The following is a 27812-nucleotide window of genomic DNA, read 5'->3' as shown; positions in this document are numbered from 1 at the left end:
GCAAAACATGACAGCTCTAAAGAAACTTCTCTTCCACTAGATAAGGCATTTTCAGAGACTATCCTCTCCTTGAGAATCATAAAACAAGTAGTTCACGAACACTGGATTTTTCCAAAAACAATTCATCAAAAGCTGAAACTGCCATACAAAGGAGTTATGACCTCATCTGAATGGAGGCAAAGTGAGTCATTAAAAGGAAGATCTAATACAAGCCAGATTTCCTGCCTAGCTTCCTCTGACCTCTGTTGGCAGTGCTATTTTCCTCTTGTATTAAAAAGCGTGTCTAGAAATTGTTCAAACTCTGTCAGGGGAACACAACTGACATGCTTGTGTAGCACAAGGCTCACATCAGCTGTTCTCATCAAAGCACAGACTCGACAATTCTCTAATCGCAGTGACTTATGGGGGAGTCCTCCAACCCAGCTTAAAAATCTCACTTCAACAGCAACCCAGCATGAAGTATTGTTTAAAGTTTGCTTAATCACCTTTCTAATCTTTAACATAAAATATCATCTTCTCATGAGTAAAACATTACATAAAATGGAATGATCTTAAACCTAATATGCTACCTTATGCACACAACAGAGCGTGCTGTGAATTCATCTTACATCTTAACAATGACTTTCCTGACATCTGTCCAGTTAACTAAGCTCTCTCGTGTTATCATAATATACCATCTTGTGAGAAAATTCATACCTGAATGGTTATTTTTCTACTGAGAGCCATCTTAAACAGCCATATATCAAAACAAACATTTACTATTGTTCTCTCATACTCTCCTGATGGGTGTTCATGTGGCTGCAGACAGGTTTGAGGTGATTGTGTTGGAACCTATTTCCATGTGACAGCCGCAGTGCAGATACTTGTGGATACCCTGGTGCTGAATGCTAATCACCACTACAGCCTGGGAACAATTGCCAGTGATGTCACTTATCACCAGAATGAACAGAAAGGCCTTAATTGCCTTATCATGTGCTTTGTGCTTCTTGCTGGAATGGCTAGAAATCACTAGAAAATACGAGAAGGGATAAAATAATCATAAACCTGTACAAGTTTCAATAGTTAATAATAAAAGCAGTTCCAAAAGTCAATTAAGGAACTCATTACTCTTCTTCATATATACAGTTCTGATGCTGTTCAAAAAAGGTCTTGATTACTTGTATGAAAACTGAATTGAACACAGGTTATGAATAAAATGCATTAAAATATGTAATTTGGAATACAGACAGGACACAAAGCATACATGTCATTTGGCTTGTGAATTTAGCTACATTACTTGACAATATTCTCATAGAAAAACTTTCTATAAGCATACGTATTTTTAGCTATCAAAAGGTCATTTAAAGTTTATACACTACACTATAATTCTAATAATATAAAATTCACAGAAGAGATGCAAAGTAGGTGCTTCTCTTATGCTAATTAATATGCTCAAATTGTATATCCTGTAAATAAAAGCACCTCTTCCTTTTTCTCTAAATAATGATCATCAGGATATACTTATAATTAAAAAAAGTGTGAAAGAAAAGATAGTAAGAACCTGTAAAAAAACAACCCCTACACTCATTTTCAAAACCTTCTCATTAAAATAAACAAAATACTAAAATTAAGAGAGAGAGAATAAAAGCTGAACAGAGCTCATAATAAAACATCCCTAGGTGTTGGCAAAGATTTCATCTTTGTCATTTAATGATGATGGAGCCAAGTAACTGTTGCTGGAATGGAAGCAGGCTGATGAAGAAGGCTTTCAAGTTGAAGTCAAGGATATCACAACCTATATTTTTCTTATTAGTTTCTCTATCTATACAATTTCTTCCTAAATTCTATTACTTTCTGTATTTGACACCCCCTTCAATAAATGTCATGTGTTGATCAAAGGTATAATGTTTAATATGCTTCTGTTCTTGTGAAATTGTCTGTTCATGCACCAGCAAGTTCTAAGCAGTTCAAAAAATATCAGAGAATTAGTAATTAATAACAGTGTTAACTTTCAGGGAAAATTAGCTTGTGAAGTAAACTTTTCTCATATTTGATGTTATTTATGCAAGATCTAATAGCAACATTCAGCTAACTGAAACAGACTGTGGGAACTCTTAGCATATACTAAATACTTACATTATTCGAACACAAAGTACATTAAATTTAGCAGTACATCAAAATAAATAAGGTATTTTTAAGCATGAAGAAGTTCTAAAAAGCATGGTATGCAGCAATTTTTTACAGTTTTTATAGGGAAGATGAAGATAATATAATAATTTGTGAACACAATCAACTGGACATGGACTTTTCCAGTTAAAATAAAAATAAATTAGTAGAATTGACATGCTGCTAAAAGGACAGTTATGCATTTAAAAATACAATATGAATTAAACTTACTTAGATGTGTTTAGAAAATTTTCAGAGAGATTTAATTTTACTTCATTCTTCATCAATAAATTTTCATTTAAAATACTTTTTATTTAAATAATGCCCCTATGTTACTGTCCACAGACACATTTCAAAATTCTGCAATAAAGAAGTCTGTTTGCCATTGCTGGGTTGAATTCCAGCTATTTAAGCATGGGTTTAGGGGTAATTCTATTATAATTTAAAACTGATCAAGGAAGTAAATACGTGTGTGCATATATACACAAACATATATAAACCAAGAGTTACTCTGTCTACAAACACACCAGTTTTGTATCCTTGCAATTTAACAAATGGGAAAAAAAAGCAACCCAACTATTTTAAAAGATACTTTGCTTTCATCCGAGATTTTAACAAAGCCCACCAAAATAAATTGAAAGAAGCAAAATACTTTCCATTTACTTTACCAATTTCTAACAAGAGTTAGATATCTATGGTTATGGGTGTATATATGTGAATGAACGAATAAATCCTTAACCCACCATATCTTTTTCTCCAGTTTGCAAGCTGTCACCCGTGAAAAGTATGGTGTAGATGGTAGGATGATACTGTACCTGATTGGCTCTGGAGGTGGTCATGGGATCAGATGGAGAGGACTTGGTGGTAGTTGGGGAAGATGGCAATGTCTGGGAACAAAGCAGTTCAGGAGCAAATCAACCTTTACAAGCCTTAGACTGAACAGTTAAAAAAATAAATAAACCAACAAAATAACATAACTAGAAAATTAAAAGAAATAAAAAATGCCTAAGACAAAAATCTTTCTCCTACTCATTGGAACTTAATGGAATTTAAAGTCAATTGGATAAATAATGCATGTAAATATGCATGCTTATGCATGTAAAAACAAATTCATGACTTGAAATCAAGATGGTGAACTCACATAAATACTCAAAAATATGCTGCCCACATGAGGAATATATTCTTTCCTCTCTCCTCCTCTTGGGGAAAATGAAGACTATAAGTAAACAAAAATTCCAGCAAGTTCAATGAGCACACTAGAAACAGTTATCAGTCTATGAACAAACAGGGCCAATGTCTGAAAGAAGTTAAGAGACATTTACTCTGGCACTTTATAAAGCACCATTGTACAGAAAGGACTTATAGCCAGCAAACTGTATTCCATACCTTACAACAGTTACGCTGAAGCTACCGCGTTTCTGGCTATATTCTAACTGCTAAAATATTCATTGATCTTTTTAAATCTAGAAGCAGGTGAAAAAATGTAAGCATCAATCTCATGATGGATGAACATGCAACTAATACCTTCATAACAAATAACTACAAAATATTTATGATTAGTCTTAAAAACGTTCATTTAGTTGAGCAAAGGTCAACAGCTTATTATACTTCTGTGTTCAAAATAAACACAAAAAAGAATTAAGAGTCACATTTATTGATCATCTTTTCTAAATAATATACATATGCTTAACATTAATTCTTGAACATATGAAAAAAGCACTGCTCTGTTTAAAAATTTTATATACACATTTCTCTTAAAAGTATTAGATCGTGACAGAAAAACTCTTCTATTCTTTTTATAAATGTAGTAAAAAAGTAGAATTCCAATTTTCAAAACATAACATACAATACTTATTCAAAGCATCTTTGTGACATCTTTGCAATATATAAATATTATAATATATCAAAAATTACACTATTTTTATGTCAAGAAATAAGTGTTAAAGTGCTATACAATGGAATTTATCATATGCTCATATAATTACTAACCAAAACTACTTAGAAATAAATAAAGCAAAATTTCACACTTTCAGCATTTCTGTTACTTACAATCATTGACAGTCCCTCATAAAATAGGTATACATACTTTTGCACTAAAACTCTTAATGCATATGAGAAAGCTGGGACACTGTGAATGCATAAAGTTGTGTATTAGCAAAATATGGGCTTGTACATATGCACACACAAATATTTTAGATGTATGTTAAAACAGTATGAAGATCCATTTTTCATAGTTTGTACATAAACAGGCAGTCAAAACAGGAAAAATAAAACCTTAAGAAACAGATCTCTATTTTGTGCTTCCAACTTGTTACTCATTGTAAAGCAATAAAAAAAAATAAAAACAGTTTAAGCATCAACTGGGACTCCTTCACAATGGTTATGTAGAAAATACTATCATGTATAGGACCTTATAAAAAATATGTAGTTGGCAAACTGCTGTTGCTCAGCAGGCACCCCAGATTGTAAAAATCAAAGCAATTATAAAGGATTCTCCCATGTCTTTATGTACCAAACATGGGACCATCATGAGGGGTCCATTTGTGAGGGGCTAAAATTATTTAGCGAAAGATGTGTCTGCTTCCACAGTGGTACACAGCTAAGCTTGTTCAGGTATAGAATTATACTTCTGATTTAGTGAGATGATGCAGTACTTCTCTTACCAAACTCTGAAATTGCAATGAACTGATTTTTATCATTTAAGGCAAAATAGGAAAAAAATACAAAAAAAAAATACCCAAAACAAAACAAAATTCCCAACCAAAAAGAATGGAGAATTGTTTATTGTCCCAATAGGTTTTCTTTATTATAGCTAAGTATCAAACTTCCATCCTGAAATCTCCAAAAGAAAAAAAGAAATTCTAATATATCTTGACTAAAATGTTTCAGAAAACTGATAATTTGTGTTGTCAACACCACAGTTAACCAGCACATATGGTACTGTATGTTGTTTTGGTATGCTAGGTTGCTTATTAAAAGGAAAAATAGTTGGTTCTTCACAGTTGTTATCAAACTTAACTAGAGGATTTATAGGGAAATATGTAGAACACTTCAACACTGGATAATGACAATCACTGATACCACAGATGATTTAAGAAACTGGAAACATCTCAATTTTCAATTAATATCAATCTTCCTAAAGCACAAAAATATATAGCCGTGATGAAAAAAGGAGTGATGATAATCATTTCAGGTGGCTGTTGAACTATAACATCTACTACGTAGAAGCATTTCATTATTTGTTTGAGCAAAAGCCTGCTTAAAATACAATGGAAAAATAGATTAATAAATTTAAAAGCAAAGACTGTATTAATGAACAAGAATCGACTATGAGAAGTCCCTCTTATTAAAAAAAAAGCTAAATACTGAAAATAATTTTTTTTTGTCTTGTTTTTTTGGTGCTTTTTTCCTTTGTGTATCAGGTTGTTTGTATTTGAGGCTTGATCTCTCTTACACTGTCTACTGACATAACTACTTTTAGTTTTATGTATATGTATATACACACACATACACATATATATATATAAAATAATTGACTCTGTTTTGTAAGAATTAGTGTCTTTTCAAGCTTCCATATAATTCTGAAGATACACCTATTTATTTTTCTCATATCAAAATAACACAGAGTGATTTTTCAAACATTTAAAAAGCCCCCACCAGAAACAGGCATTTGGAGTTTGTATTGAATTTTCACTGGCTGTTAAATATAATACAGTCTCAATTGCTTTGCAGAAACTTTTCAGCAAAATTGCTCCTTAAATTAGAAAGTTGGATTGAGATCAATATTCTGACTTATTATGCAGCACAGAATGCTTTAAAATTGGCAAATCTTTTGCATTAGGCAAGCACTCAAATTTAGAAGTTAGGTTTCTGACAATGAGATGTATAAACAGGTTAGAAATTGTAAGATGAATTTACATTACAAATTTCAATTTTTGAATCTGCTACTTCCATACAGTAATTGAGGATTTCCTGAAATTGCAGGTTGACTACTGATGTTATAGAAAAAAAAGTTAGAATTTCTACCACACACCACTTCTAAAACTTGCAGAGTGTTTTTTAAGGTGTTTCTTGAATAGTATAATCTAAGCCATGATGAAATTAAAGTTCTCTGTTTTCTTAAATACTATTACCTTTCCTACTACCTATAATACAATAATGAGTTACAGGTTACAGTATTTTTGTTCTGACTTTACCCTTCTAGAACATGTATTTGAGAAAACAGATTTTAAATATTTTAAAAGGAGCCTAATTTTAGAAATAAAATTCTGTTTTAATCATATTTGAGGTGTAGCATCTTCAGAAAGTCCAAGAAAATACTACTACTTTGTGCCCAAGCACTGACTATACTGTGAGAGACTTCTCTCAGGGAGTACAATACACTAAAGGGTGTGCAGAAATATGGTCAAATCATCACACTTCCATTCTTGATATTTTTTGATTAATAAAGTTAAGATATAGCTGCACCATGGCAATAATGATTACATACAGTCCATCTGCATGGTGTTTCAAAAGGTCTCTGAGTCCTCTTTGGATTACTATGACACCCTTATACACATTTTTACACTACAGAAACTTCAACACTTACTTACACCATGGGTAATAAATATTAAAATTGTACTGAGACAATTAACTCTCAGTACTTACTAGTATATTTATATATTTAGGACTAGAAAGAAAAGGCAGAAAATATTATTTGAAACAGGTTTACAGACATGAAAGCATAGAAAGAACATAATTTAAATGTGAAGGTGACTGTATTTACAGCTTACCATTTTCTAGTTTCTCACTACAAAGCTTGCCAAACAAAGGAGATCTTGGTAACAACATTACCTGCAATAAATAGCTATTGAGACTAACCTAATATTGAGTTTCAGTCCTGCATATATTAATATTGGTGGTTTTAATCACTGAAATTACTGTGATAAAACTAATTTGCTTAAGTCAATATTTTAATGCACTTTAGGAAAAGGTGCTATCTTTGAAAAAAATGTATTAAACAGTTTAGGACCTTCTGCAGTTAAAATGAGAAACAGAGAGAACTCTGAGGCCCCACTGCACAACCTACTGACTTACTAGACTTTCAACACTAGCAGAGATAAAAGACTGCTGCTTTGCTAAACAGAGTTTTCTTCACATCTGCTGTGATCTCTTTTAATCTGTAACTCTGCCAAAAGATTCTTATCTTGAAGATGACTATATAAATATATAACACATTTCAAAAAATATAATTTGGATAAAGAAATAATCAAGGATTAGTAATTTGCTTACAATTCAGACTGTAAAAAGGCTACTTTGATAACTTCAGTGACTTATTTTTTTTCCTACCTTTTCATTTCTGTAAAGAACGAATAAAACAAATTTTGATTATATTTCAGTCTCTTTGCATTGGATTTTGCTTTTGAGTGGAAGAAGAGACAGGGCATAGGGAAATTGAAAAAGACTAAGAGGTAACTCATCTGTATTTATGAACTCTTGGGAACCTGACTTTGAGAAAGGAAATAAGTATGGTTAAGTATGATCATGAAGAAAGAGTATCTCATTTTTTGTCAAAGACAAGATGGGATAAGAAGCTTGAAGAAAACCACCAGGTTCCATTTGGATCACCACAGCAACTCCGGATGAAAGGAACAATTTAGAATTACTATTACAGTAAAAGGCACAAAAAAGAATGAGAACCTCCTTGTTCATCAAAACTTGTCACAGTAACACAGAACTACTACAAGATCTGGTGCTGTTACATAGAAATAACAGTAAACCCAAGTACATTAGGAGACACAGCCATGAGAAATCCTGTAAGATACAGGTTTAAGGTGCAATCTAGAAGAGACAGTTACCTCTTCATTCTGGGATACTTTGGGATACAGAAAGATACACCAAAACTGCAAAGCCACCAGAAGGCATATAAGAGAATATAAGAATTTTCTGAAGAACGAAAACACTACTGAAAATTTATGTGAAGTTGAATGCTGCTGTTCATCCCTCAACAAAATATTCTATTCTCATTCCACTTTTGAAGCACAGAAGAGTTAATAAACAGCACTAACCTGACTGCATTCATAGACAAAGTTTTGCATAAATATTGAGATTGTATTCAACACTGCTGAAATAAAACAGAAAATAAAACTAGCAATCTGCCAGCAGAATTAAGCACATGAGGGACAGGATAAAGTACACATATTTTTATGGAATACTAAACTTTTGCCATTGGATTCAACATACAGAACTAAATAGCTTTTTTTAGTTCTTGCAACTTGTGAAGACCCCTGCATATCTTACTATACATGGCAGAATGATAACTGGTGTGATTTTTCACCTCTGTTCACAAGTGAAAAATGTTCATGAGAAGTTTTTAACTAGATGAAAAGATGCTGTTATCTATGAAGCTACTTATTTTTTGTTTAAATGAAAACTTCAATTTTCTCATTCCATGGTTTAGTAGGATTTACTAGGTGACAGACCTTTCTTCAACAGATGATAAGGAAAAGAAAGGCTTCTCAGAAGGGATAGGCTTTTTAAGCAACCAATGAAAGTTTCCTCAGATAGGAAGAATCTGAGCATATTGGTGGATTAAGAACTGAATACAATCCAGCAATGTGCACATGCAGGCCAGAGAGCAAACTGCACCCTAGGCTGCACTAGAAGAAGTGAGTCTACGAGGATGAGAAGTGATTCTGTCCCTCTGCTCTAGTGACACCCTACCTGCAGTGCTGCATCTGCCTCTGGGACTCTCGAGATAGGAGAGACATCTGGATCTGCTGGAGAAGATCCAGAATAGGTCCACAAAGATGATCAGCAATTGGATGCACCTCTCCTATGAAGACAGGCCGAGAGAGTTGGCACTGTTTATTCTAGAGACAGGAAAGCTTCTTGGAGACCACAGAGCAGACTTTCGTCACTTAAAGGGGGCCCATGGGAAAGATTGGGACAGACTTTTTATCAGGTGGTGTAGTGACTGGACAAGGGATGAGGTTTTCAAACTGGAACAAGTAGATCTAGATTAGATATAAGGGGGAAGCCTTACTGTGATGGTGGTGAGGGACTAGAAGAGGTTGACCAGATAATCTGTGGATGATCCATACTTGGAACTGTCCAGGTTTGATAAGGCAACCTGGTCTAGTGTTCCTGGCAAAGGGGTTGGATCTAGATGATCTTTAATTTGCCTTCCAACCAAAACCATTCCATGATTCTATGAAGTCTACTGAGTCTTTATAGTCTGAAGAACTCATAATCCAAACCAACAACCCTCTCCTCCATTTAAGCTATTATTTTTAGCTGTGTATTCTTAAATTCAGGTTCTATATAAGCATTTGAAAGAAATTTTTTTTATTTAAAAATTATTAATTTTTTACTTTTGTTGTTGATGAACATTTCTGGTGTAAAAGCAGTTGTTTTCAAAAGAGGAACATCAAATTACAGATCTGAGTTCAGACAATAACTTTTGTAGGTTTTGAATAAAATAACTGGGACAATGATTAATAAATAGGAGTCTAACTCATGAAATATTAATTATCTATCGAAAAAGCTGAAGTGAAACTGGTTCCAGTGAAAGCTTTAATTGGACATTCTATACATGAAAGTTTATTTATACAATAAAGTTTTCTTCCTTGATTTATGAGGAGGAAATTCTAATTCTTTTCTATGTTTTAAAAGACCCACACATTTCATAGAATCAAAGAATCATTCATGTAGGGAGGGATCTCGGAAGCCCAAACAGTGCAAAGTCCTGCTTAAAACACAATTATCTTTAAGATGGGTCCTCTTTCCTTCCATAAAATGCACAGTTCAGCAATGGCCATCTCTGTTTCACGTGCTTCCTGGACAGTCTGCTACAACATCTGTTACCTACTGCAACTGAAAGCTGGAAGAAAAATTCAACTAGCCTACAGAAAAGTTGTAATAATTTCTGAAGTAGGTGATAAAATCAATTTAAGCAGCCTTTTCCATTGTTCATAAGACTTGCTATTAATTTAGAGGTGAAATTTAAAGCTTTGGATGCTGATTACAAAGACTAAACAGCTCAGGCTCATGATGTCTTATGAAAACATGTTTTTGTTCCTGTGAGCCATGATATGGTTTGAAAGAGTTTGTATGACACTAATTTATAGAGAGAAAAAGGAGGCTAAATGCTCATAGCAGTTTCTGGAAAGAAAAAGGGCACAGGAACCAGCTGGTTGTTTTTTAATGATTCTTATAGAAATAGCAGATGGCTGACATCCATGGAGATTGTCTATGCTGTGTAGATATAGAAGATACAAACATTTGTCAATTAAACATCTATCAGAGCTACTTGGAGGAGAGAACTCCCTGGTATCTACTGATAAATCCAAAGGATTGGGAAAGACAAAAAAGCAAGCTGGAGAAGGCTCAAAAGGAAGTGCATAGATTTGCTTTCAAATCTTCTGCAGCTGAAAAAGCTGAAGCTAAAGGGACAGAAGGTTCAGACAGTGATTTCCATTAGCAAGGAGAGATGCCAGGCCAGAGTCAGCCCCTCTGGGTCCCGTGCCTTTCCAGAAGACAGAAAGTGCTGAAGTTCAAGTAGTCAGCAAAGGTCTTACCTACTGTCTTTCTTCATTGAATCTATAACCAGAAATTTTCTTTCTTGGCTCCCTCCCTGGGCTGAACGTTGATAAAGCAGCCCAAGACAGAGAAATTACAACAGAGAAATGGGAGCTGCATGCTCATACAGATATGAGTGGCTTTGCAAGACTTCAACTACTGGAATCTTTATTCATGGGGAGATAACTACATCTTCTTTTTGACTGAAACATTTTCAGAGTTCCTAAATGAAGGCAGATCAACTTTAAATTTTCTTCAATCTGCAATGTAATATTTTGTGTGCCAGTGTTCTTGGGTAACATTCCGAGATGAGAATAATCATGTAAAATTTTGCATAAAGGAAGAAATTACAAAGAATAAAGCTTATTTTTAAAAAATCAAAATTACTAGTATGAAAACTTTACTAATAATTTTAATTGAATTGTCATATTTATACTCTCAAGAAAATAAGAATGCTAGAGTTCTAAATCACGGCAGCCTGTTATAAAATATTATTCACTTAAATTTTTAATTCAAGGTATTATATCTTTCATTAAGGTACAGTATACTCTGACACTGAAGAACAGATTAATTCACTCCAAATTCTACCTAAGAACTAAGCTAACAATTTCATCTCTTGGTAAAAAATAATGGATTTTAGGTTTGAGTCAATTTTAGATTGAGTCAATATTTATAGTGCATTAATTTATCATGAACAGATATTGCCTCATTAAAAGAGAATTTAAGCAATTCATTGTAGTTAAAATTGCTTAACATATGCACAATGCATATCCCCAAATATTTGATGTTATATTATGCACCTGTATGTATACAAGTATTATATTTATCTTTTAAGATGCAAAGCTAGTATACATTGTACTTTTAGTCTGTCTTAGCTTCATTAGTAGTGACTGCATTCAGTAATCCATCCCTCCAGAATTTAAGTGAACTTAACATTTCAAAACAACAAACCCCAAACTAAACAAATTTTCAAAAAAGAGGAAAAAAATTTAAAAAGAAAAAAAAATAGCAAAAACTAAACAAACAACCAAACCAACCAACCAATCAAAAAACAAGCCCCCAAATAAAAGAAAAACAACCTCAAAAACTTTGCAAATACATTTGCTGAAGAAATAGTGTGGACAACAGGCTATATCATCTTCAGACACAAGAGAGTAATTATTTAGGCATTTCACTAAAGAGCTCTGTACTCTAGTTTCTCAGGATCTTACTGACTTACCTAAAAAACTAGCTTCGTTTCATTTCAAAAGGGGAAAACCACTTTTTATTGTAATAGAAAACACTCATTTCCCACTGGATTAAGAAATATTGGCATAAAAGCCAATATTTTATCAGCAGAAAAGTCACTCAAAATATAGATCAATTTCAGATCTTTATCTTTCAGGCATAATAATTTTCATGTCTAGTAATTGAGAAACTAATCTTATAAAATTGGGGGCTTTCTTTTTAGTATTTTATTATCAATTACCTAGAGTAATTTGTATGCAAAATTACTGCATACGGAAAAAAAGTACTTGTAAGTATTAGAAATCATATAAATTGTTTATGCATAGTTTCATCCATCCAAAGCAGTCTGTTGCAAAATCATCCTGTTCAAAAACATCTTTATATAAGCATTCTGTGTAAGTCACTGTATACAAAGTAAAATAATTGCACACAGTTACCAAATTATAGGAAACTGAACCTTACTAGCATAGAAGGACAAAACAATCTTTTCCCACATAGGATAGATGAGAAACTAAAATCTTTCCTCTACAGGACAGAGAGACAAGAAAAAATTTCACTAATAATTTTAAATCCTGTATGATGCATATTTCCCATTCTCCTTACAGAGCAAATTTTTTAAAAATTAAAATTTTTATTGAAAATCAAAGAATAAAGAACTAGGGCAATAATAGCTTGCAAATAGTTTTTGTAGTAGCCAAAGACTTTGAATGAAGCCAGTAAAAAAATAGGCAAAAAGATGCCCAAAAATAACATAAAATGAAATTGCAAAAAACTTCCCAAGTAAATTATCCTTAGGTTTTCAAGATCTTGCAGGCAAGATTTTAAATTACCTTATTTAGGGTCTAAAAAAGAAGTTAACTTTTTTCTTTTATTTATATACATAAATGAAGAGAACAATCAGTTAATCTGTGATTTTTAGTAACACTTAATATTTACAGAGGGTTCACCATTTAAGATTAAAATTCAGCAATTTTTAACTGAGACCTAGAGGTCTATTATCACCTTGTACAGTAAAAAAAAGTTTATGAAAAAAACACATTAGAGCATGGCGTTGGAATTTATAAAATACTGTCTAAAAGAACTGCTGAGAAACATGGAACATGTAAGTACAAGGAAAAAAAGAGTACCAGCAAGTTAATAAAATCTAAAGTAACATTTTCTTAAAGAACATGTTATGTTTACCCCTTCCAGCACTAAAGCTTTAAGACTTCTAAGGAGCTGCTGTGACTCTCTATTCCCAAGCAAAAACTCACTTGTTTGATGCGGTCTGGATTAACAGTGGTCTGAGGCTGTAGGATGCTGACAGGCTCTGTCTTGGCCACGTTCTGAGGCATTTCTCGAATCTTCTCTGCAATGAAGCCATGAACTGCATTTAGTGCTTCCACTGTTCCCTGGATCAGACACACCCGCTCCGTTGTACCTGCAAACACCAAAAGGCATCTGAATGCTGAGGATTCTTCAAGGCCCCACAGGCTGCTTCAGCTAGGGCACAAAGATGGCACTCAAAGGCAACGCAGCCAAACCAATGAACAATACCTCCCTAAAAGTACAAATGATGTGAAGGCATTGTAAACAGCTATTGGTAGAGATTCCACAATCACTAACTTTCCAAGTCAGCCTGGATAACATCAGTCAGAATACTCATAACCCTCTTCCAAAATGAAATTGTTCTGTTCGTGCTAGAGAAAATCAACACCAGTTCTTATCTATTGATTTCTTATTTAAAAACATCTACAAGATGGCTGAAGATGGATGCAGAACTGTTGAAAAATAGTTCCTTGATTTTTTTTTTTTTTGTGGTGAGACTGGTTTTAGATGATTTTATATGACTAAACAAATATAAAACATTCCAGTACCAATCCGAAGGGTAAGAGTATAACACTTCACTGAAACAATCCATGTTCTGTATTCCACATATTAAACCACTTAAATAGGTTCCAGAAAATCAGTTTTCACTTGAAAAACAGGATCTGACAGGAGTTAGAAAAAAACTCTCCAAACTCCTCAAAACCAACTCAAAAAGGAATACCATAGTTTCCAATTTCATTCTACAGGAATACCAACATAAGACAACCTACACACTCAAGTAAAACTGCCTTAGAATTTCACATAATCCATACTTTCAAAAACATATTCTTTTCACTTCCAATATACACATTTTTTTTAATATTCATCACCTCACTGTTGTCTTCAAATATCAGTAGAACAGTTCTATTAACAGAAGACAATTATAAAATGAACTATCAAGATATTGGTGTATTCCTAAAAATATAGTAGTACCTTAATACTGATTGTGTTGCAAACATAAGCCAGATACATATCTCTATTCAATGTCAGTGCATATTTTGCTTCAAGACTATGGAGAACAGGAGCAAAATAACAAGTCTGAGCCATAAATTAGCACAAAAATAAATAAAATAATATTTTTCATTTATATATTCCTAGTAAATACTATTGACATAAGGTCACAAAGTAATCTTTTCTCACATAAAATTGATTCACTCTACATAAGAAAATGAAAATGGCAATGTAATGATGTGGCAAATATCAACAAGTTTGCAACAATTTCTGAAGTTCACCACATGTTGGTTGGCCTCGCTTCCACTGTGCAACCTGCAGGGACTCACATAGATTTAATGTACCAGAGTGGTAAGCAACCTTCTCCATAGAATTCCCTTCCATTCAATTTTATGTTTATATAAAACATAAAATTTTATCAGCTTTTATCATCTTAAGATATGCTCCTTACAAGAACGCAACATAAACTTCAACAGAGGACAGTACGGAAACCTTTGGAATTTCCAAGAAAAAAATTATGTTTTATTAATTTATACTCTAACTGCTTCTATCTCTAATATTAAATATTTTATTACTTAATGAAGAAGAAGCACAATAAGAGCCTTGCCTCCTCTTAAGATAACATATTCATATATACTTAAAATCTGATTTTTATGTTAAGTATCAGGCAATACTGAAATTCAACACTGATAGAAGCACTACAGCAAAAAAGACAGAATAAGAAATATGCTTTTTTTGTCTATCAAAATATGTTATCGAAAAATAATTAAAATTAGAATTAAAACCTGTCAACCAATATGCCAAAATATGTCAGATCCTTAATCCTTAACATAAAATTAGAATGTTTACTCTCTTAACTGCAAGTTATAAAAGTCTTCAAATCAAATGCATATTTCTCAAGAGGAAGCTTTTACAAATATTTTTGTGACCTCTTACAGCATCTTTTCAACAAATCAGCTTCATAATACAGCTAATTTTCATTTCCAAACGCTTTCTCAGAAAAGGGAGTTTGAGTGCCACGAGTGAAAGTCACCACAGCAAATGAAACTTGGTTCCTAGACAAAGCTTTCTTAATGCTCTTTTTCTTTTTCCTACTTGGCTCCCTCCCCTTCTGGAAACACCGCCTGCGGTTTCTGTGTAAAGCGATCCAGCTCCAAGGAAATGCTCCGGGGAGTCTTTACAAGGGAGTATTAATTGTCTCCTAAACGCCGCGATGCGCGGTGGGCTGATCAATGCAGCTAATGCAAGTGTTCTCCCTGCCTCTGCAGACAACACGGGCAAACAGGGCTCGGATCGGGTTTCGGGCCAGCCCCGGCTCACCCCGAGAGGCTCGGCAGGGCCGGCTCCTGTCACAGCAAACACCTGCATGGAAAACACCCCGTGCCAAACAGAGACTGCCAAACACCCGACGCTGCTCAGTGACCAAAGGGGGTTTTGCAATCGCTGCTGTTTTAGAAGGTGCTGCATAATAAAAATATGCTGCGTGTAACACCAAGCATGCTACATTTCAGTATGTATGAACTAGGATGTAGCAGCAGCAATCACTGCCCCATGAAAAAATAAAACTGTGCAACAACACATCTCACACAGAGTTCAAGTTTGAAATTGCATATTTGCTTTAATAGACACATGTACAAAAAAATTTAAAAGTTATAAAATATGGAGAAATTGTATACCTATACAGTTTTGAATTGTATTAATCTTTTTAAAGCAATGTTGTCATATTCCTTCAGACTGTAATAGCTTCTCACTCAGATCCTAAAGTACAATAATTTAAAGGAATTACGCAAAAGAAAAACTGACCGCTACATGACCAACCTGTATAGCAAAAATAAACCTACAAATCACTAACACTGGTGAAATTTTTGGCTCTCTAGTGTATGAATTAAAGTGCCAGACTGCTTATAATTTTCAGTTAACAGTTTAATCCAATACTTTTTTCACATTTCTGTGAACAAAAGCTCACCTGTCTGTATGTATAATGTTTTTCATATGATTTTCAAATTAAGGATTTAAAAGGCAGACCTAATTTTTGAAATAGCTGACAAAGAAAATCAAACTACCAAAACTCACTGCCAGTATTTATGTTCTAAAAGCATAAACAACATAAAATTATTCTCTTTCTAAAAATTATTTACAACTCAGTTAGGTGCTAGGGTCATGTATTGTACACTGCCTTTTATATCTGAAGATACAAAACATATACAAGAGAGGAATAATTTTGACAAAGATAATGGCTAAATGTAGAATAGGTGATCATCACCCCTGTACATTAAATAAACCCAGAAAGAATGTTTATGTTCAATAATGACAAAGTCCATCGTAGAAATTGGCATGTAGCTATAAATTGGAAAAAAAAAAACAATCTAAAAACACGCTGCTGGTGTTTCTACAATCTTTTGTTTTGTTTTGTTTTGTTTTTTTTCCCTAAGTGTCTCAAGTTAAATTACTTTTCAGCAAGTGCAGCGTCATTTCTTTCCCCTCATATTAGAACCCAAATTCAATTTGCATGTGTGGGTTTTTACTTTTTCTTATCAAATAAGAGGCAGAATCTAATTGCACAAAAATAACTTGCCTGTACACTCACCAAAAAAATTTATCTGTAAAACCATTAGAGTAAAAAGGAAACCTTAATCTGTTTTTTTTTAGTTTATTTTGTTTAGTTTAGAGGGAGGCATTTTTTGGGCCCTCTTTTTTTACATGGCATTATATAGAATATTTCTTTTTTCTCTGCAATTCCATGGGAGAGGGAAAAGTGAAACCATTACCAGGCATCACACAATTTACAGGAAACTAGACAAAAGACTCTTTTGATATCTAATAAATTAGGACTAAAATGTAAACAGGCTTGCAATAACTTTAAGAACTCATTTTTCCCCCTACCTCAGGTAACTACCTAAAACTTTATTTCTGGCAAATATCCTTGGACACCACACTAATTCTTTCAAGAACTTCCAAACAACAGACCATGATTTTTCTCAGAGAATGCTATTTACTTATTGGACAACTGATACAGCTTTCAAAGCAACCATTAGAATAAATGGCAGGAGATGCAACAGGATAAATGATCCTGATGCTTTTGATGTTTGCATTTCTGTACTTAACTGGCACACATCTATACATGGTTGCCATTAAAATTTAAAATGGTTACTTAAAGACTCTGATTCAATGTGTAGGAGTTCTGTACTCACAGAAATGCTCACTAAACGTTAAATGTGCTTCTGTGTCTTTGGAAAATAAGAAGCATTTCTCATCTGAAATGTTTTGGGGAATGCATGGTACCTTTCAGAAATCTCTGGCATTTATATGACTCTATAAACTTTACATTGGGCTTTTACGTCAATCTTAAAGAGAATTTGAAAACCTAAAAAGCACAATGCAATAGCAGCCCAGGGTAATCCCAATATATCCACTAATTAAATCTCCTTGTACTTTCCCAATGTACCATTCCAATTTCTCTGATACTAAAAGTGAGAACCTGTGAGAGAAGCCAAAGCTAAAACCTTAACTAAGTGAAAGCTGCACTACAGTCTCTCATCTGCTCATTTACATGAAGCTTTTTGTTTGACAACTCCCAGTACAGCACTCTACTAAACCCAATGTCCCATACATGTATTCTTGCGACCCATGATCAGTTAGTTGGCTGTTAAAGGAGGATTCTATAGAACACCACTCAGACTGATTCAGCCAAAAACTCATCTTGCAAACCCCTTGGGAAAATAGGACTGTGCTTGGACACTATTGCCAAGCAAACTAAAAACTGTCAGTAACTAGCTTAACATGAAGTTCTGATAAAACTCTTCCTTGGATATAACACTTGCACTGCACATTTGGATAAAGCCTTAGAAAATGAAAGCCACAAAATAAAAATGTTTTTTAATTCAAATGCATTAGAAGTATCTTACAGGGTCTTCAACATAACACATAAAAAAACCCCTTTGTAATATAAATGACAAAATGCACAGTCTTAAATGCAAGACATGAGATATGTGCTGTGCTTCTGTAACACTTCACAGATAAGTGAAATGTTACAGAAATCTCAACTGGACACCTTTGTCCTTCCGTTCCTATCTCCTATTCTTTTTACCTTATTTCTTGACAGAGAATTAACTAGTCTTAAAACAGAGTCTGTACCCATATTCCTCACTGACAGAAAGGTGTTACTCAAACCAAAGCCTGATGATTCCAGACCTCCCAGAATGAAAGGGGAAACAAGGGCTGGTTGAAATTCGAGGGCATTGATGGTCTGCTCTTATTTTCATCTAGACAAAATAACATTGGAACTGCTTGATTAGGAAACACACACAAAAAAGAGTGCATTCATAGGAAGCTGAACTCAGGTTAATAATCTTTTAGGTATGACATCTAGACAGCCATGCACATATGTGTGCACATACCTATTCATACCCACATATACACCAATTTGTTTCACTGTGACTGAATAGGTGACAGCTTTCACTAGAACTCAGATCTTGAAATGGATCAAGTTTAAAAATTCTGCAAAACTTATGAAATGTATGATTTCTCAGAGTTATATGAAAACAAGTTTACAATCTGTTGTGATTTGGACACAAGACTGAATCCAGGTTTAACGTAGTCATGACTAAAGAAACAGATTATTCCCATATGAGAGAGAAAACATGGAAATTAAAAAAAACTCAAACCTCATCATTATTAAAGGTTTAGAAAAGATGATAAGTCATCTTACAAAGCAAACAATCCCTTGAATATAAATTGTTTTGTTATGTATCAGCTACAGCTTTGATGATGATCTCCCAGAAACTTAGTCACATAAAAGACAGATGAAGAATTACTATTATTACTACAGTCATGTGTAAGAGACAGGATTGCAATTACTTCTCTTTGTTTAAGAGTTATTAATAAAAAATAAAGATTCCACTGCAAAAGGTAGTAAATGTCTCCAAAACCAAAGGAAAGGGCCAGAGTTTTTTTCTTTTTTCTTTCTATGGTTTTATGTAGGAGTGTTACTTAGATGAGAAACACTCACAGAGAAAGGATGTGTACAAATTAATGCCCAAATGGCTGCAATGAAAGTGGACATACTCTACCTATGCTTTGGGAAAGCATGGTTTTGGACAACAAAAGCAATGGAAATAAAAAAAGCCCTCAAATCATGAAAAGAAGCACTATACTTTACTAATTTTGTTTCTGGGAATTTTTGTATTAACATATTATTTGTAAAATTATCTATAACAAATGAACTACTGTTTAATCAAACAGAACCCACCTGAGTCTGTCATAACATTTACAATAAAAAATGGGAATATAAAACATAGAATTTAAATGAAATACAAAATAAATTGATTACTCATTGCTATTTACATGTTCTCCTTAAAAAAAATCACATTAGTTTTGATGAGCCCCAAATTGCATGGTACTCTCTGCTAACAAAAAGAAATCTGCTTCAATTTTTCTTAACAGTGGTAATATACTTGATGGACTTCCATATACTTCTGATTTTTTTTTCAAAAGGAAATGGGCTCACCATTGTCATACTTTATAATAATGGAATGTAAGCATTTGATTATTCATGTATTTTTTAGATTATCAGGGCCTGGAATATTGCACAGAGTTACCATTTTTTTCCCTATCAGTAACCATCTAAATAAGCAAACATTTATTAAAAATCCAGTAGTGAAATTTGGTGAAAATGCGAAAGTCAACAATAAGTAAATCTTTCAAACTCATTAAAACCAAGCACACACAATACTACCAGAAGACCATATCTTCTGAAGAAAAGAAAAGAACTGACCATATTTTTAGAAGGGGACCACAGAATAGAAAGAAAATAAAGAGCATATGCTTTTCAATATATCTGAAATGAATTTTTTTATTAACAAAAGAGTGTGAGACTATTTTTTCCTGCAAAGTAATGTTCACTTCACAATTACTGCTTTTATACTATGTTATAGCAATATGAACCTTTGTTCATAATGCCTCCTACATGACAATTACCAACCAAAGGGGAAAACCCACTCATTTAAACAGTAAAATATGTACTCTGAGAAATTGTAGGAACTGATACATTTTATAATTTAGAGTGGTAACTGGAGTGGTAGAGCTGAAATCACCAAGGAGCTTTTCTCCTTAGAAATATTTCTCAAGGTCCATAGTTTAAAAGCCTGTGAAAGGCTTTGGAAAATCCTTCTGGATTAGCTGAGCTGCTCAAGAAATCAAATCACATAATACAATCATTGACATTTATTTGTTTAGAGGAAGTAAATACCAAACTTCAGGTAAATGAGCCATACTCAAACTTTAGATTAGAAATTCTATTAAAATATTTGTGACTGCATGTATATTTTTTCTCATATATTGCAGGTAAACACTGACAGCAATCAGGGGAACATGATTTTTCAAGAGTATGCTTATTACTAACAAATGCTTTTTAAATTAAGTCATGATCCTGCAAGAAATCACCTTTATCTATAGCATTCAAGGCAAACATTAGAGGCATAATTCCAGGTAGGAATAAAATGTAAAGAAACATGCTATAGCAACTGTATCATTAGAAGTATTCTGCATAGTAGTCCAGAAATATGAGGAGAGAGAGAAGGATACACACACCTTTTGCTTTCAGACTGAGAGTGTTCTGTCAAAGCCAGGATGAGCTCCTGGTGTGAAGTAGTCATTACAGCATACATCCAGAATAGGCCCAAATAAACACAAACCACATTCTTCTTGTACTTACCTCCTTTTTTCATGCCTAAGTGCTAGTCTAATCCATGTTCTGCTCATAATAGATCTTATGTGCTGTATTTTTGATTAAATCCATAGCTCCCCAGCAGCAGACTTTAGTTCAGAGTTCATATGGTAAGAAGAGTTTCTGATTACTGCTCAAACATTTGGTGCGTCAGAATTCTCTTTCCTTGTCTTCCCAGCTCCTTCCTGATCACCATACTGTAACCCTTCTATAGCAGGTCCTGCTGATTTTTCTATGAATGGCATTCATCTCCCTTAAATTTAGTTTTCTAGAATTTATGCCCTTAACCAACGTAGCTGGTTAGGAAAGACAGGGATGTCCATGAACATCCAGTGCATCCCATCTACCGTTAGATGGAATCATCCCAAAAAGATAAGAAGTTCTCACACTTAATTATACAAGAAACTTTAAGTATTAGTTTAGATAAGATGGAGAGCGCCTCAAGGGCTCACTACATACACGCGTAACATAACATGTTTTCCTATTTATACAACATAAATAGGAATTACTCTTCTTACTAAAGTGATAATAATTAATATAGCAGCATTAAAAACATTTCCTGGATGTAGGAATAAAGCATTATGTAAAATGATTTTGGTGTTGTAAGAGGTAAGTTGAAGTTTAATAAAGAGATTTTTTTCCTCAAAAAACAATGTCATATTCATTTCTGCCCACCAGAGGATTTATATAAATTCATAAATATTTTGTCATATCATATGTCTACAATAAAAAGGAGCAAAAAATGTTATGTAGGCAGAACTGTTTCTAAATAGGACTTTTTCACAACTTTTTGCACTGGATGACAGTTGCTCTTTTTCTATTTTTATAGCTACACATTCTTTTTTCCTAAGCACTCAAAAATTCCTGCTTCACAGGTATTTGCTGAACTATTTTCATTCTTGTACAAAATTACTTTCAAAATAGCCAAGGTAGATATAATGGCCCTGGGAAGTTCAGTACCAATGAGAATCAGATGAAGTGAACGAAAGATCTCCTGCCAGTACTGATTGAGCCAGACAGGAGTCTTTTTAAAGGCCAGTCATTTTGTGAGTATTTTCAACTATTTAAAAGAATAATGCAATAATTTGATGTGTATACAAATGGTACAAGATTTCAATGCATTTATTATTTTTATTATTGGATTTGAAGGAAGGAATATGCATCTCAAAGGACTCCAAGGCATAAGAGTTTTTCCACAGCTACTTTTCAAGAATCATCTCATGGGCTGGAATTTCTAATTAATGTAAGTTACTGGTGCTCAGATACTCCTCCATGGACCTGCTGTGCAGTAACACAAGAAAAATGTTACAGATTTAAGAACCTCACCAATTCTTCTCCTCAACAGGCAACAAAAGACAAGTTCATCTCTAAAAATCAGACTCTCTACAGATACAAATACTGTGAAATGGTCTCCTTTCTCTATTTGCCTGAGAGCTCCTTTTTATAGGATAGAAACAGATTTAAAAATGAGGAATGTGAACTTCAAGAATGGTACCTAATCTGTGCTAACTACTTGTCTGAATTCTGTACCAAGAATGGGCCTTCTCTCAACAGTTTTTCAAGTCCATTCTCTTCTCTAACACTAAACCAGGGATGCTCACAAATCTTCTCTAAGTCAGCAGAAGAGGAGCCCTGCAGGTACACGTGCTGGGCATGGGGAGGAGGGAGGGAGCAGTCACCATACCTCTGCTCTTCCCTTTTCCTCCAGCCACAGAACTTCTTCCTTGTTACAGGAAAGAAGTTGAAGCTCAGTAATTCTGCTGAGGGAAGAAACAAATACACTGTTCCAAAGGTCCCATACCACCTGGAACTACAGGATTTTGAGCCTTTGGGATAGGACTCCTGCAGCAGGATCACATTGGCCAGCAAGATCTGGATTATTAAAGAGCATTTCTGCTCACAAAAACTTATGATCTCTTATCCCTAGAAATAACAGCATCAGAGTAGGTGGTAGAACTCTGATATGCTTTTTTGATATTATTGTGACAGGCTCAGATGGCATCATTTATTCAAATAAAGTACAATTTTTCACATTCATTAGCAAGCCAATGAATAGCAGTAATGTATGTTAAGCTGAACAAGGGTGTGAAAATTCCATAAAGCATTTATGTGCCTGAGGAACCTAACAACCCTTTGCCTATTCTTTTTTTCCTTACCCCGAAATTACCTGCCACCTATAAGGATAATTACTTTTTGTTGCCCTCAAATCTTAATTACTTGTGGAGTCTTTCAGATCTTCATTATTCACTAGCCATGCTCATATATCTCTTTTGGGGGAAAAAAAAAAATAAGGTGTCTTGTGGAGAGAAGACCTAGAAAATGTTAATCTGTGGAAAAGGTGCAGCATTGATGGCTTGGTAAGATTTGGAATGTAATTTAAATGCTAACAACGTGCATTTTCAAGAATGCATTTTAAGTCTCAGGAAACAGAGAAAAGTAGTTAAATCTTCACAATATGAAAAGTGTTACTTGAAAATAAATGGAATGGGAAGATTAATTTTAAAACTGGTATATCCAAAGCACTGGCAGTTGAAGATGCTTAATGACTCTTAACTAACACTACTTAACACAAAAGGAGCTGTCTAAATTGTCTAACAGAAGAACTGACTGGAAACAGTAAAAGTTGAAGAAATGGCAGGAGTAGAACTGGCACAAATCAAACAAATTACAAAAGCAAAATACCTACCAGTCCGTCATACATTTTGACCCAAGTATACACAAAATAAATATATCCCAAAATAAACACAGCTCAACTTTTTAAATTAAAGAATTATTGGTCAGAAGAATGATTGCATATAAGCATATCCATGTTTGATGCCTTTTTTAAAACAGGTATCTGAAACATGCCTAGCATATGTTTCTGGGTGCAAATACAAACAAAGGACACTAGAAATTGCTCTCTCAAGTGAAACAGGTTCCGGTATGAACAGCTATAAATGAAAAATAGTGTACTCCTCAAGGCAAACGCCTAGCACAAAGCATTTACTCTAGTCTAGAAACAAAAAAGTTGCAGTAAGTAGTTTCTAATCACAAACAGAAACAAAAATGAACAAAGTAAAAACCATCTACTGATATCTTGTATTTTTTGAGATGGTATTTCACAGCTATACACAGCAATATTCTTTTCTGAAACTTTAATTTGTGCCTACTCAGAACAAGGCACAGACTGAAAAAAGCTTTAGCAATAACAACATACGCTCTGTTTTACCAGCATGGAGAATTATCCTAATGCTGTTATTGACCAAGTGTATCAGAATTATGTCAGGCTTTAAAATCTGCCTGGTTTTCTCCAAATCTAATTCTAGATTTCTCTCCTCAAAACTAATAAACCAGACTGAAATAGAAATGAAATTCCTATTCATTCTGAAATCTTTTTTAGCACTAAAAACAAACCATGGAGTATTGTAAAATATGTACAATAGTTTAATGAGGGACTAAGACATCCTGAAAAGGGGGAAAACCCAAATTCAGTAGAATCCTTATTCTTTGATCATTCATGAGATTTTTTTTTTAAGTCAAGGAAACTGTTTTTGCCCATTTGAAAAAGAATTTAGCAGTCTAATTTGATTTTTTTTAATCTTCTCTCAAACCATTTAATCCATGGATTGTTTATTCCTGCATGATACAAAATGCAGTTTTAAATTTTCTTTTTCTCATAGGAAAAAGCAAGGTCAGAATCACAACAAAAATAGCATCCAAAAATCCAAGTAATTTCATGAATCTGGAATCAATAAAGACTATTCCCCTACAGATTTGCATTTTTTTAAGGTAGGAAGATGCAGTGTCTGACAGAAGCTTTTCCCAAAGTTGTTTGGGGACAGCAAATACAGGCATCAAGGAATGTCCTCCTTTAGCAGAGGATTTCATAGCATCATTCTCCAATCCAAAGATGCTTATCTTTTAAATGGATGTAAGAATTTTTTTATCTGAGAGAAGTTCATCTCTATGTCAAATGCTAATCATGTTTATAAAGGGTCCAATGTTGTTTCACAAAAACATCAGGCAGGTAACACTGAGACTGATCAAACAAATCAAGTGCGTTGTTTAAAATTGTCCTAATCATCATTCAGAAGCAATAATATATGCATATATTAATTAAAAATCAAAATTCAAGTATTATGCATTTGTCTATTTAGCCCTTTTGTAGGTTTTTGATAAACTAGGATTGGTACATTTTGAACTTTGCCTTTCAACAAAGTGGGTAAACCTTCCTTACATTCACAAATGGTGCCCTTAGAAATATATTTATAAAATAAAAAATGAAGGTCTTTAAATGAACTCTTGCAACTCTAATTCTTCCTGAGTACTGAACAACTATACTGGGTCAAGTGTAGAAAATGGTTTACTTCTACTGAATTTGCATTTCCTGCTCAGAACACATGGTGGAATTTTTTATGTGCCTTGATACTTACATTCTGATACCAAGATCACTCTGAATTGTATTCATGACAGATATATTCAAGTAGGAAAAACTATGAGATCATAATTCTCTGAATTATTCCCAGCTTTTTGTATCACTCCTAAGAAAACACACTACAGGCTATGGGTTCTGGATATGGCCAAATTATTGAAACAATAGGAAAAAAGGTAGCAAATAATAACTGAGGTATTTATGCATGACAAAGGAAAGAAAAATTACTTAATAGATCAATAAAAATTGAACAACAAAGAGGAAAAATCTCCTTAAACAATGGCTTCTATTTTAGATTGAATAATGAAATTATGAGATATGCAGATGACATTAAATGTAAGTTTTCAAACGCTAGATAAGCAAAAAAATATACCACATGACTGTCGATTACAATGAACCCAGTTATTTACACCTTTTTAATTTCTACAACGTTTTTTACTGCAGCATTTGGTGTAATGCTGTATTTTGTTTGCCTTCGTAATCATGAATATTACATGCATTGTGCTCAGTTTTAGAACATGAGCCTTTCTATATTTGTATGTTTCTTGTTAACGTGCTACGGAATTCAAAACCTATGGGACTTTGGGACTTTAATTTAAGCCTGTGGCAATGAAGATGCAGCTGTTCATTTATAAGCAATCATCACAGATACAGAAGTTTGAAGATGAAATTTGAAAAGCCACTTTCCCAAACTTTTAAAATTATTAAATTATAAAAGAATCAGTGTTTTTTTTCCCCAAGAATTATTTTTACTCATTAAGTTTTCTCCAAGTTTAAAATCAAACCAAACCAATTTTACAGAGCATTCCACACCTGAGCTTGCACCATGTTAGAATTGCAGATTAAGTATCAGTATTTGATTATTATTGTAATGTTTCCTTCTCACATACATAATTATAATATATCATCAACCATGACCCACTCAAGAGTCTTTTGAAGCTGGCATTATAAATTTTATTCTACATTCAACCAGGTGCAATTCAACACTGCTAGCACAATTCATTTAAATGAAACTTCACCTATCATTGAATCAAATAATTATAAAGTAGTGTTACTTATTGGTTTTATAGAAAAGCCCTAAATAAATAAAACTATAAACAAAGCAGATTACTTTATCAACATATGGAATCGACATATCTGTTGACATCTACAGATAACATATTAAAGGGTCAAAATTGATCAAAGGCCTGGGGAATCTCTTTTACAGGGAAAGGCTGAGAGAGCTGAGCCTGTTCAACCTGGAGAAGGGGCAAGTGAGAGGGGACCTCACCAATGTGTCAAAGTATCTGAAGGGAGGGTGTCAGACAATGGATCCAGGCTCTTCTTGGTGGTGATAAGTAATTGGACCAGAGGCAATAGAAAGAAACATGCACAGAAAATTCCACCTGAATGTGAGCAAGAACTTTACAGTGAGGGTGACTGAGCACTGGAACAGATTGTCCAGAGAGGTTGTGGAGGCTCCCTCACTGGAGACATTCAAGGGCCATCTGGATGCAATCCTGTGCCATGTGCCCCAGAATGACCCACTGTGGTCTCTTCCAACCTGCCTTGTCCTGTGCTTCTGTGAAATGTATTTTGTTTTCACTGACATGACAGGACAGCTGTGCACCTGTGCTACAAGTTACTTTTTCAAATAGGATACTCTGTTTTATAGGATTAGGAGAGTAATCCAGGGTGCAAAGGGCTGATCATGATGGAGTCTAGAAACTCTCTGAATTAGTGCCAAAGCAAAATTCCTGTGGCTGAAGTCCAAGGTTCTGCTGTATTAGGGGGCAACACCATAGAAAGCTTTGCAAGTAAGCTCTCAGAGAGAGCACGGTCAAGATGATCAGTAGATACTAATGAAAGTTGTATTTTCACATGGTTGATAGAAATGGTATCATATTACCATGGCTCTCCTTCTTGATAGTAACAGGAAGCCTCCTTAGATGTGTGGCAGCAGTATTGTTTAACCTCTCCTTAATGTTTTGTCCTGAGTACAGCCTGAGAAAGTTCGTTTCTTCTCCAAAGGATACTATAAGGTTCAACAATATATTAGTGCTTTACAAATGACCAAAAACTGTAAGACAAGAAACTTACTTTCCTCTTTCATTCCTCCTCCTTTATCCCATGATTTTTTTTCTCTTCATTAAAAAAAAAAAAAATATCAGAAGGCAGTATTTCCTAAAGCAAGGCAGGCCTCCCAAAAGACAATCACCCAGGTTTTGTGATTTTCCTACAAAGAGCTCTAGCTCTAGCTTCCTTTCCCTACAGATCTAGCCAGTGACAAGAAACTCTGCAGCAAAAATCCTCAAGGAAATGCAAGTAAAAATTACGAAGTTTTCCAAGCAGGCAGGCTCCTTTTAAATGCAGTTTCACCTTTTCCTTTCAGACACACTGGGGACTTCCTTCAGTAGCACCAGACAGTCATAAAATTCAAATAAATGTACAAACACCAGAAAGGAGTGT

The 27812-nt window shown here is 34.0% G+C and overlaps 1 protein-coding gene across 3 annotated transcripts in view; it reads right to left on the bottom strand.

Annotated features, from left to right (window-relative positions):
• Positions 1-27812, bottom strand: part of NOVA1 (NOVA alternative splicing regulator 1) — a 139295-nt gene that overhangs the window by 22696 nt on the left and 88787 nt on the right. For 2 of the 3 annotated variants that reach the window (XM_064716071.1, XM_064716074.1), the window contains 2 exons: positions 13185-13351; positions 2961-3032 (listed from right to left, as the gene is read on the bottom strand). In XM_064716071.1, the coding sequence (XP_064572141.1) occupies positions 2961-3032; positions 13185-13351 (239 nt within the window). The remainder of the gene's footprint in view (positions 1-2960; positions 3033-13184; positions 13352-27812) is intronic. The other variant, XM_064716072.1, reaches the window with a different exon arrangement.

This window comes from Zonotrichia leucophrys, chromosome 5 (assembly GCF_028769735.1).
Source record: "Zonotrichia leucophrys gambelii isolate GWCS_2022_RI chromosome 5, RI_Zleu_2.0, whole genome shotgun sequence".
Classification (NCBI taxonomy): domain Eukaryota; kingdom Metazoa; phylum Chordata; class Aves; order Passeriformes; family Passerellidae; genus Zonotrichia; species Zonotrichia leucophrys.
Note: the sequence above shows the minus strand (reverse complement) of the source record. Positions and strands in the feature narration are given on the sequence as shown.